Here is a 12,493-nt window from a genome sequence, read left to right as displayed (position 1 = left end):
TATTGTTACATGGTTTTAGTTTACTGATATTAAAACAGGTTTATGGTATACAGCAGTTATTAGATAAAGTCTGTAAATGAGCTTTGCAATTTTAACAACAAAATGTAAAACACTTGACTTGTTGCTCTCTTTCAGAGATTTCTTGACCCCCATTAATCAACTGCTTATTTTCTGTATAAAAGAACGTCTGAGAATACTCAAGTATTTAGAGCAGTTTGGTCCTCTTTGCTGCAATCTAACTTCATCTTACAAACCCATTAAAAAAATCTGAGTTAAATCAGGCCGAAAAAGGTGGAGCAACTCCATATTTTAGAAGCAAGGTAACTGATGCTTTAGCATAAAATTTAATTCTATTTGTGCAATGTGAATCAACATGTCTGCTTATAGTCTCCACTGTGAAAGTATGTGACAGGGTGACAACCCAAGCAAACAATTGGGAGACAGGGACATAAGTATGTCACCCTATAACAGAAGGTGCCTGACCAAAGACTTTGTTGTCAGAATTACCAAGTATAATTTAAAGAAAATTGCAGATTTAAAAATGTTTTTTTTTTATTGCTTTACCATATTAATACTTATTTGAGATTTTTGTGATTCGTTTTACAAATACATTATTTGGCATTGATTCCGCATCTGATTGTTTGCTATTTATTGCTATTATTTACTGAAACACAGCATGTTCTACTTTCAATCTTCTATTAAGAACACAAAGATTGGTTTAATAAAGTTGCTTTGAATCCTAAATCCAGTTAGGCTGTGACATCACTGCCTTGCCTTCCCACCTTGTCCAATCAGAGAGTGATTTGCACTTATCTAAAAAATGCAGAGAGCTGCTGACCTCCTGTGTTCATTAGTCAGAAGTGCACCTGCTCAACACAAGGTCTGGAATCAAGTGGACATCACTGGAGTAGTAGTGTCAACTTTAGTGATGTCAAGGACTCTAGAGGGAACAGCCTTTATAGTACTGTATATCTATAGTATATGATCTATAGTTACATTGTAACTACTGTATGTACAAAATATCCATACCTGGTATTGTTATTTAACACAATAAATTGTGTTAATAATCACTTTAATTATCCAATCTTGTAAAATGCAATTTATTGTGTAAAAATTGGCAACTCCTTAATCAATAGTGAATATCAGGCCAACAATGGTGAAGTCCAGTGATGGTACTAGTTAGGTTGGTATGTGACCATACTCTGACGGTAATGAAACTTAAGTCTTCAGAAATGAAGGTAGGGGAGTCTGTTGCAATTTCGATTTTTATCATACTATTATTGATCAATTCTTCACAGCTAGTACAACAAACCCAAAATATTTATGGTTTATAGAGCTCAATTTTGCCATATACGACCCGTGATAGATGATAGCACAATTTTTCTAATCATGCATTTCAAAAGAAAAAAATAAGTAAATGCAATTAAAGATTTCAAATTGAATGTAAAATAATTATTTTCAAATAAAAAGGAAAATATTTCTCATCAAAGGAAAAATAAGTAAAATCAAGAAAATTAGGGGACAGGAGAAAAAAATCTGAGATTCGAAAAAAAAAAAGAAAAAAACATGCATCACATTGACTGTGAATATTAAAAAAATACCTTCATCTTCACCACGATCATTATTGGCTATATCATCAGCTTGTTTCTTTGTGTTGGCTCCTAAAGGTTATAGTTGGAAGAATAAAAAAAGGGAAAAACGATAATTCAAATACAGTACTTGGTTTAAAAAGAATGGAAAAAAGTGCTTAAAAAAAATTTGGGATACAAAATGTAACAACATGTTACATTTTATGTAAAATTATTAAAATAAATAATGAATAAAAACGATTGATGTGAAAAATGTATTTTAATTACCAAGAAGAAAAAGTGAAATGATAATTTGCTATTTAGTAGCTTCATTTAAATGTTCTGTTTAAAAAAAAAAAAAAAAAAAAGTATCAAAAATGACAGAATTGTTAAGAAAATATAGATTTTTTTTATGAACAAAAGAAAAAATGTTCACAAAAGAAGATGGATCAAGGCACACTGCAAAAGTTGTCATAAAAAGATTCAGACACTTTAGCCATCTGTACACTGTTTGTTCCATAATAAAAGGAAAATGTAAGAAGAGGGAAAGTATAGTCAACCTAAAATTGTTCTGTACATATGCAATTAGCAAAGGGTAACAGGTTCACCACTCATAAATGATTCTGAAGTAGCAATACGTGAATTCAAAAGAGTAAGTTACAATTATTATTAAAACTGATGCTTTGTTCTTAAACAGAAAGCCAACACATTTCAGTTATCTGCATACTATTTTTATCAGAGCTTTATCTTTTGTACTCAGGCATTGCCCCTCATTTACAAGTGGTGCATTTAAAATCTTTGGTAAATATATTTATAGACTAAGATAAAACTACAGTTTTTGTGTTCAGAAGTGAGCAGCCTTGTTGAATTGAGCTCATAGTTTTTTTTATTCTTTTTCTAAATACAATAGTTTACTGTTATTGTTAATGTATGCATTTTACTATTACAGCAGTTCTTGATTAAGTATGTAATGTTTTACGTTTTCTTTAATAATAATGACAATATAAGAATCAGAATGACAAACCCACCTATCAATTAAAAAGCATTTGTCAGTAACATAGCAACAATTGGAAATTTGCAGCATTTACATGTTTTGTCTGGCAGTTAAATAAAAGATGCCTAAACAACTGATTTTACACTGATGATTACTTGTTAGGTGTCAAGCATGAGGCAAGCGGTTAAACATTTTAATTCTGGATCTCTTTGCAACATTGTGAAGCAGAGCATTTGAAAACTTTGAGAAGAGATCCAGGATGATTTTAAATAAAAATCTGTCATGGGTTCCCCCCTCAGGAGCATACCAGGCCCTTAGGTCTGGTATGGGTTGTAAGGAGACCCCCCTACGCCGAAAAAACAGCGTAGGGGTCCCCCTACAATCCATACCAGACCCGTATCCAAAGCACGCTACCCAGCCGGCCAGGAAGGGAGTGGGGACGAGCGAGTGCCCCCCCTCCTGAGCCGTACCAGGCCGCATGCCCTCAACATGGGGGGGGGTTGGGTGCTCTGGGGCAGGGGGGCGCAGTACGGGGCCCCCCCACCTCAGAGCACCCTGTCCCCATGTTGATAAGGACAGGACCTCTTCCCGACAACCCTGGCCGTTGGTTGTCGGGGTCTGCGGGCGCACGGGCTTATCGGAATCTGGGAACCCCCTCAAATAAGGGGGCCCCCATCATGCTCCGGTACCTACCCACGTGGTACCTACCCACTTGGGTAGGTATCGGAGCATGATGGGACTGTGAGGCCTATATAAGTCGGATACAAGCCACGCACCTGTCATTGCAGTGAGAAGAAGCGTCGTGTCAACATCGGGAGAAGGCAGAAGAAGAGAAGTGAAGAAGATGACGTCACAGAAGAGCGGACTGGCCACCGCTAGTATAGCGGCGGCCAGCCCTGAAGGAGAAGGCACTGGACAGCGGGAGGAAGAACCGGGGTGCGCCGAGTCAACAGCGGAGAGCGGCGAACATAGAAGAAGACCCCCCGAGAGCCGAGAAGACCCCGGAAAGCGGAGAAGACCCCCAGAGAGCGGAGAAGACCCCTGGAGAGTGGAGAAGACCCCCGGATAGCGGAGAAGACCCCCCGGATAGCGGAAGAAGAAGCCCCCCCTGCTAAAAGAGCTAAAGAAGACAGGGGGGGCCTCCGGAGCAGACACATGAATTATTTTAAAAACCCTTGTGTCGTGTGTTTATTAACTTTAACACTTTGCCTCCAGGTGAATGGGTAGGGGTACGATGTACCCCATATCCATTCACTTATGGTGGGGGGCCGTTATCTGGGGGCCCCCTTATTTGAGGGGGCTCCCAGATTCCGATAAGCCCCCTGCCCGCAGACCCCGACAACCAACGGCCAGGGTTGTCGGGAAGAGGCCCTGTCCTTATCAACATGGGGACAGGGTGCTCTGGGGTGGGGGGGCCCCGCAGTGCGCCCCCCTGCCCCAGAGCACCCAACCCCCCCATGTTGAGGGCATGCGGCCTGGTACGGCTCAGGAGGGGGGGCGCTCGCTCGTCCCCACTCCTTTCCTGGCCGGCCGGGTAGCGTGCTTTGGATACGGGTCTGGTATGGAGTGTAGGGGGACCCCTACGCCGTTTTTTCGGCGTAGGGGGGTCTCCTTACAACCCATACCAGACCTAAGGGCCTGGTATGCCCCTGGGGGGGTACCCATGCCAGTTTTTTATTAAAAATTGGCGTGGAGTTCTCCCTCTCAGAATGCATACCAAACGCCGGCTAGAATTGGTGGGAATCCAAGTCGGATCTCCCGTCGCTTCTATGACGGCTTTGCTTGGCGCTGGCTCCCGCGATAGGGCTCGTAGGTGGTCAATCTCGCTGAGAAAGGGAGCGAGATTGACACAATATCGCGGTCACCCACTGTATCCTGTTCTACCTTAGACTGCTACTTGCCAGTGTTAGCATCTGAAACATTGCAATTTTGTTTCAGATGTGACAGATTTTCTCTCTATTTTTATTATTACATTTCTTGAAGAAATACAGTAATGGTTTTGAATCAAGGTAATTTAATTTTGTTTTATATTTTCCCCTACAATTCATTTTTATAATGTTAATTTTACAACTGAACATTTGGCATGTGGCAAAGAGTTCACATTAAAGTAGACTACATTAAAGAAGAAATATACAGAAAAAACAAACTCCTGCACACGGGTGGCTTGTCCAACAATTGATCAATATTCCGCATGGAAAATTCCACAAATGTCAAAAAATGGTAACAGTGGCCTTGCTGCCCTTCATGGACGGGGAACATCCTAGCAGAGAACAAAAAAGAAGAAGAAAGGCGCACCAGCCTAGTGTGTTACCTTAGACAATTTATTTAATAAAACTGATAATAAAAAACTACTCACAAGAGAAATGGTAAAATAGGCTTGTCAACAACGATGTGTTAGATACCCCTCGAACCGCACTCCAGAATAGGGGGAATAGAGGTATGTCACTGCCGGCTGACGCGTTTCGAGGCGACAAGAGCCTCTTCATCAGAGCACAGCAGTGCAGACCCTTCCACAGTCACCCCTTATATAAATATACATGTGCACAAAACACACCCACCACAAGCCACGGGGGAGCTCCCAGGGGCCATCCAGACTCCTCCCAACTAATGATGGGCAGTCCCGGATACTATATACAAATCAAGAAATGAGAATAATAACAGACAGATGAATAAATAACTTAATAAAGAATGAATGAAGAAAGGAATAAAAAACTGAGGTGATATAATATCATGATGAGAATACTGTAAAAAGAAATGTACTGTAGATCCAGTAATGGGAACAACAGCAGTGTCCCCTGTAGCGATCACCTCCATATGAGCCTGTATATAGCTATATAAATAGTAGATGGAGTATAGACCAACTCACTGAACATGAAAAAAAAGGAGGGGGGCTGGACTTGGGGTTAAACTCCAACAGGTGGATCAGAGATAACAGATATTACAGGGTGCCTTGGCGTGGCTCTGTGGCTCACGCATGCGTTTGCAAATGCGTGCGGACCGAACCCCTGTTTTTAACGCATACTGTAGACAGGTTAATTGGTTTTCTGCAAGCTGGTCGGTAAGTAGGCTTGGTTTTTCCCTGGGCATTCCCCAGGTTTTTGTTGTTGTTTGGATCAGAGGGGTGCATGGATCCCTGCTCCTCCAGACTTCGGATGGATGGGTAACATCCCCAGACACGCTGCCGTCACAAGTGGTGTATTGCTGCAAAGCTGCGTTAGCATGGAGCGCAAACAGCTACATCTGCGCTCCAATTGCTGACACGCCAGAGTACAGCGTCATCAGCAATAGCCCGTGTGCCTGGCATACTGCTAGAGGTCACGTCAAGCATCACCCTACAGACAAAGCTAACACAGGGACTTGGTCACCGCCATTCTGGTGGAGACCAAGCCCTGAAGGGAAGCAGAAGGGAATTGGAAAAGGGACAAAAACCACAGACTATATTACTATGGACTGAAATGGTGGAGGAACAAGCCAAAGCAGTTTTATTTAATAAATTGTCAACGGTAACACGCTAGGCTGGTGCGCCCTTCTTCTTTTTTGTACATTAAAGAAGAACTATAGCTTCTCAGTAAAAACCATGTATACAGTATATGTACCACAGCACTTAATTATAAGTGCATGTGCCTTTACACTGTTGTCATATAGTCTGTGTAAAGTTTCACAAATACCTGTTGAGTCTGCCAGTAAAATCTACGCAATATGATGGTGTCAACATAACAGCTCTACTCCTGAGTTTAGAGCAGAGTTGGCACTCTATACACTGAGATGAAAAAAAATGTTGCAGGGACATTGCTACTAGACCCATACAGCTGTAAGATTCAGTGTCTGGGAGAGGGAGCAGGTGAGACACAATTGAAGGAGTTGGCTCTATCTAAAAAACATAAAGGAGGCTTTTTGTTTACATTATGAGGCGTGTGCACCACATAGTAATTGGATTTAGAACTTGTGTTGAATATCATACAACAGCCTTTAGCTATACTTGTATGGCACGTTGAGCTTTTGCAAAAAAAGCAGATAAGAAAACATAGTCAAAGAGCCCTACATTTTCCATATGTATCTGCTAAAATAAGTATTTATTTATTTATTATTGCCCTGAAAATATGTTCAAAATATATGCAAATTCCTTTTAAAGTACAGGTAGTTTTTGCAAACAAATCCCTGCTAAAATATATTTCACTTTCAGATACCCCTACATTTCCAAAAATCTGGAAAAAAATAAAACATGTATATTGAACTGCAAATTTCCCATGGCAGTAGACATATATGTGGTTACTGAGTTGCTCTTATAGAAACCATAAAAAATCCAGGTAAACAAAGTGAAAAATTGGTATTTCAATCGCAGCGTTTTTCCTTTTTTTTTTTCAAAGAACTTTATTACGTTTTCAAGAATAAACATAGGCATTAACCATATAATCTCAACAGTACATTTTAGAGGACGTCAAATGGGGCTTATACCTCTGCATGAAAAGGCAGTACAGTAAGTGAATAAATCAATGTACAAGAACATAGTGACTTGATAAACAACAGCGAACATGTCCCCGTCCCCATCCCCATATTTCTTCACTATTATTATCAGCGTTTATCGTAGATGTATCATTGTTCCAACCTGGGGTGTCTTCAGTTGGATGGAATATCTAACGGCTATCAGAACTACCATGATGCATTTTCTTCACTCGTACCTCTAATCAAATTAATGAAGTTGAGAGGGGGAATTGCATTACCTATAGCAAAACTGGAAGGGCTTAATAATGTTTGAATGGTGGCATGGCAACCTACTGTATAATATCTGATGTTATAATAAAGGAAATATGGAGATGAATACATTACTCGTAATCTGTTTACCCACTACCTTCAACATAGGCATTTTTCCTTCTATAAATATTTTTTTTACTGAGTTTACTAAAACATTTAAGCATACCAGAGTATTTAATTACTTTCTGTGCTAGTCCAGCTCATTACTCCCACCCCCCTTTTTACACGCTACCTACATTTCTACATTTCCAAGAGGAGGGGGAGCAAAGGAAAATACTATAAAATGTTACTTGAGTTACAGTTTTGAGTGTTCTGGGGCTGCTGATATTTTATCCAAGATGGCAATGATGATCCTTATTCTAAAGTCTAGTACACATGGGCTGACTGTTGGGCAGCATCAGCAGGTTCAACTGAAACCGGTCAACATTTGGCCTGTGTATACTGCCACTGGTCTGATGTCGATGGAGCATGTCCGAAAAAGTTCTGCCGATCGGCTTCCGAGTGTTCTGGGGATTTAAGATATCTACACAAGGGACACTTTTACTGGCGACAGGGTCCTATTAAAGTGTAGCATCATTCACCACTGTCCATAACAGGAAAGCATTTTACGGGGAAGTATGTTATGAGGTGTATTAAGAGGATTGCTACATGATGTTACAGTTTTGGTGTCATTATGCAAAAAAGAATAACACTTACAAATTAAATAAATTAAATTGGCATCATCATCATCATCATCATCCAACAGAATTATCTAGCAAACTGGCAAATTCTGGCTTATTTATTGTTTACTCTGATGTCAAATATAAGCCACAGGCTAAATCTAGTTTGATAAATCAGACTTTTTGACTTTGATGACCCTTCACTTTCTGTCACAGTGAACACATGACAATAAATATAGGGGGCAAGGGTCATCAGGACAATAAGGTTGGACACCAATGAAAATCTTACAAAGTTCTAGTATGTTCCTATTGTACTAAACGAAATATATGTTGCTTTCGCTATCACCAAAGGTGATTTTACTTTCCATTACCTTTTCCATCTGTCCCTCTGTCACCAAGGATAGTAACTAAAGGGGAAATCTCTTCAAAAGGGACACATAGAACAATAAAACCTTGACTGCATTATGGTATATTAAAAAACAAAAATTATGTTGTGGCTGGAGCTGGGATTTATTATGAAAGGCAGATTTGTTAGTAATGATGTAATAATTAAAATGCCTTACAATTAGCATACAGACATTCATGTCAATAAACATCCCTGAATCCTTTTGTGTTTTATGTTACATGTCTGTCAGTCATACTAATCCAACATGAAACATAACATTTCTATCTGGGAACTGTCAACTAGGGATACCTATGCCATCACCCAAAGACATCAAGATCATTGTGCAGTCGTCCAGAAAAATCATCCAGATCTGTCAAACTTATATATATATATATATATATATATATATATATATATATATATATATATATATATATATATATATATATATATATATATATATATATATATATATATATATACATATATATATATATATATATATATATATATATATATATATATATATATATATATATATATATATATATATATATATATATATATATATATATATATATATACATATATATATAAACAATATTTTAAATAATGATGTTCACTCATTTGTAGAATAAAAAATCAGTAAACTGTTTTAGTTATGCTTTATCAGATGTAAACTGCTATTTGCCAAGTACATCACCAACAAAATTTACTTTATACTGTTAAAGGGGTCAAAAGGGTTTGTTTTTTATTTCTAAATAGGTTCCGTTATGCTAGTGCATTGTTGGTTCACTTACCTTTTCCTTCGCTTTCCCTTCTAAATGTTTGTTTTCTTTGTCTGAATTTCTCACTTCCTGATCCTCCTCAGTAAGCTGTTCAGTAAGGTGTTCTGGCTGACTATCCACCGCTCGGATGATGGTGGAAAGCTTACTGAGGAGAAACAGGAAGTGAGAAATTCAGACAAAGAAAAAAACATTTAGAAGGGAAATGGAAGGAAAAGGTAAGTGAACCAACAGTGCACTAGCTTAAAGGAACCTATTTAGAAAATAAAAACAAACTTTTACAACCCCTTTAATAGGTGCATCATTTTCAATTTATTTGTAAACTTGATTATTATAAAAGTGTAAACCTACCTACTTATCGTAGAGAACAGTCAATGATACAGGTTTGGTCCAAGCACCCTTACGGTATTAACATGCAAGAGCACTGCAGAGAGTTTTATGCACTTGTAAGCTAAGCATGGTTCCCTTATTAGGTTCAACCTCTAAACAACTCCTCTTTTATAGCAATTTGGGTGTAGGACATCATATTTTCTAGCATAAAAAAGGTATTACGTTTTCTGTGAGTGAAAACAGAATATGAACTCATTTGCATGTTGTTTGTCTGATAGAAAAGTCACACCGGCTAAATGGTGAGATTTTAATCTAGGTTGCATTCTTATCCGTTAGAGGGTGTTTCTTTTGGCAACATAAAAATATGCTTCTACTAAGTAGCCTTCCACACAGTCACTTGCAGCCCTGCCCAGCAACAGATGTAATGCCTCCTTCGCTCCCATTGGCTGGTGGCAGCACACCTCTTAGGGCATCCTCATTGCTAGTCATCAGCTCCACCTACCTAGCCTCCTGTGCATTTATTGGCCTACAGCCACACATATTCCTGTCTCAGGGTTCCTTTCCTGATTGGATACAATGCTGTGACTTGTATTTAAGATTAACAAGACCAGGACTTTTATGAGGGAGATGAGTACTTGGCCATGCTATTTGACATATGTATTGTACCAGCAATCTACCAGGAACATGTCAATTACATTTTACATCAGTTCCTTGGTCAGTCCATCCTAGTCTGCCTGGATGATATCTTGTCAAGTCAGTGCAGTACTAGCCAAACTGAGAACACTCTTTGTATGCCAAGATTTCTACGTGCAAAATCCACGTTTCGAAAAGTCCACTTTCTAGTTACATTATTTTTAGAATAACCATGAATTTCGGTGCAGACCATCACTCAATAAACCCAGTCCAGATGCTTGAAAGCTGCCCTGCACTTATTGGGTGTTGCGATTTCCTATAGGAGGCTCATTAAAAACTTTTTCACCATTTTGCACTACTGCCATGCTCTTACTAAAAAGGGGGATACTTCTGTTCTTTAGCACACAGAGGAAATCTCTGCCTTCCACAAACTCAAATCAGGTTTTATGTCAGCAATTGTTATCAACTAATCTGCCCCTTGCCTGCCATTCATTGTGGAGGTTGGTGCTTCAGATTTTGGTCTTGGTGCAGTCCTCTCTCAACGCCCCCCCCTCCTCCCATTAGCTGCGCCTTGTGCCTACTTCTTCAGAAACTTTTCAAGTGCAGAACTCAATTATTAAAGTGAAACCTATAAACTTTTACTTGTCAAGTGAGCTTTAGGGGATTAGTACCATTTATTGTACTAGGCTCACCAGCCATTTGTGGTTTATACTAATCCCATTCGTTTATGGATGTGTCTTCTTTCTGCTGTGTGCATTGCTCTCATCTACATTCCCAAAGGTCTGCAAAGTCTTACAGCATTTTTTTTTTTTAGAAAGCTACTTGTCAGCATTCTATAGTAAAAGGCCATTTCCCTCTATGTGGTTGCTTTGAAAATGTTTGATGCACCCTCTGCTGCGTCAGAGAAAATCAACAAACCTCAAGCCTCCTGCTGATTGGAAAGCTCTGTCTGCTCAGCAGTAGGTTTATTGGACCTATGTCGAGGCAACACTGCTCATAGAGAGCTCACACTCATCAAAGAAAGGGAGGGTGACAGGGTTCAGGTTTTTCTACTCAGACTGTTATTTTTTAAGTAAAATTATTTGTAAGAATTTGTATACCTTTTGTTTGAATCTAAAAGTTCAGTTGGGCTTTAAGACTACAGTGCATCAATATCTGTTTGATGGTTTTCTCTAGGTAACAGTTTTCAAATGTTCTACTGTTTACATTGTTTGGGTGTGAATCAACACAGGGACACAAGGTGGGTTTGTTTTTCTCCTTCCTTAAAGAATTAATGGTCACAGTGCTGTAAAATTCCCTATACACTTTATTTTGTTTTCAATGCCTAAAACACATTTTGATCTCAGCTTCCTAAACTAAAAATGAAACATATTTGCCAGCCACCTGTAGTTTGCTCAATTCAATTTAATAGCTGAGGGTATTTTGCAATTGAAAAATGTACTGATGCAAATTCCTTTGAAAACAATGCAGTCATCCACAACTAATTGAAATAGAACTGTTATCTCATATCCCCTTCTGTGTGACTGCTTTACATATTAAACAGGGACTGAAGTTGTTTGTCTTTTTTTAACTTTGTAAGATGTCAGTTTAGACATTGCTCAATGCACTTTCAACTGTTAAAATATTGTTTGCCAAACTAACAATTAGGAAATTGCAAAAAATTGTCTATTTCACAGCTCTGCCTGTGTGCATTGCTTTCTGAAAAAAATATACTATATTTTCAAATCTCCAGATTTTCCTGAGCCGCTAAATATGCCATACTAAGCTCAGTCATTCAAATTTATGCCAAGTTGAAATCTTCTGCACTACAAATAAAGCCAAGCTCTTAAGCCAACTTGTACCAAGTTAAATATGCAAATAGCACAGATATAACGCCAACTTAAATGATTAAGTGTTTGGGTTTTTAACAACATTTTGTTAAGAGTAGTTAAGAGGATTTCTTCAACTTCATCCCCATAAACTTATTTTGCCAGCAGATCAAGTGGATTGCTCAAGTGAAACATGAATCAGCTTGAATATGCTGCAAGTTTAGATTTGTGGCATGTGCAAACGTCTAAGATGCAAATATAATGATATTATATAAAAATACATTTACATTGTAACATTCAGTTTCCAGTTGCCCTTTCCAGTTGCCATTTAAAACAGGGTTGTGAAACAGGGTCTCATGTTTTCACAGATACAGAAAGAAGGAAGGCTAAGTGAATTTCTGAATCAGGGCCTAGTCTAGGCCTCCAAGTGTGTATATATAGATTCAACAACAGTGGTTATTCTGCCAAGTTATTAGTTAGGTAATCAGGGCCAAGGACCATTCTTTCTTTTTGCTTCTGGGTCCTTTGAATTTAAAATTGTCCCCTTACTTATTGTAATTAACCCATTGTCATAATTGT

The 12,493-nt window shown here is 38.7% G+C and overlaps 1 protein-coding gene across 4 annotated transcripts in view; it reads right to left on the bottom strand.

Annotated features, from left to right (window-relative positions):
• NLGN4X (neuroligin 4 X-linked) overlaps positions 1-12,493 on the bottom strand; it is a 405,179-nt gene that overhangs the window by 176,285 nt on the left and 216,401 nt on the right. For 3 of the 4 annotated variants that reach the window (XM_040338158.1, XM_040338159.1, XM_040338160.1), the window contains exon 3: positions 1,602-1,661. The exons of the other annotated variant lie outside the window; for it this stretch is intronic. In XM_040338158.1, the coding sequence (XP_040194092.1) occupies positions 1,602-1,661 (60 nt within the window). The remainder of the gene's footprint in view (positions 1-1,601; positions 1,662-12,493) is intronic. 4 annotated transcript variants of the gene reach the window in all.

This window comes from Rana temporaria, chromosome 2 (assembly GCF_905171775.1).
Source record: "Rana temporaria chromosome 2, aRanTem1.1, whole genome shotgun sequence".
In the NCBI taxonomy this organism is placed as follows: domain Eukaryota; kingdom Metazoa; phylum Chordata; class Amphibia; order Anura; family Ranidae; genus Rana; species Rana temporaria.
The sequence above is the reverse complement of the archived record's forward strand: the minus strand, read 5'-3'. Positions and strand labels throughout refer to the sequence as shown.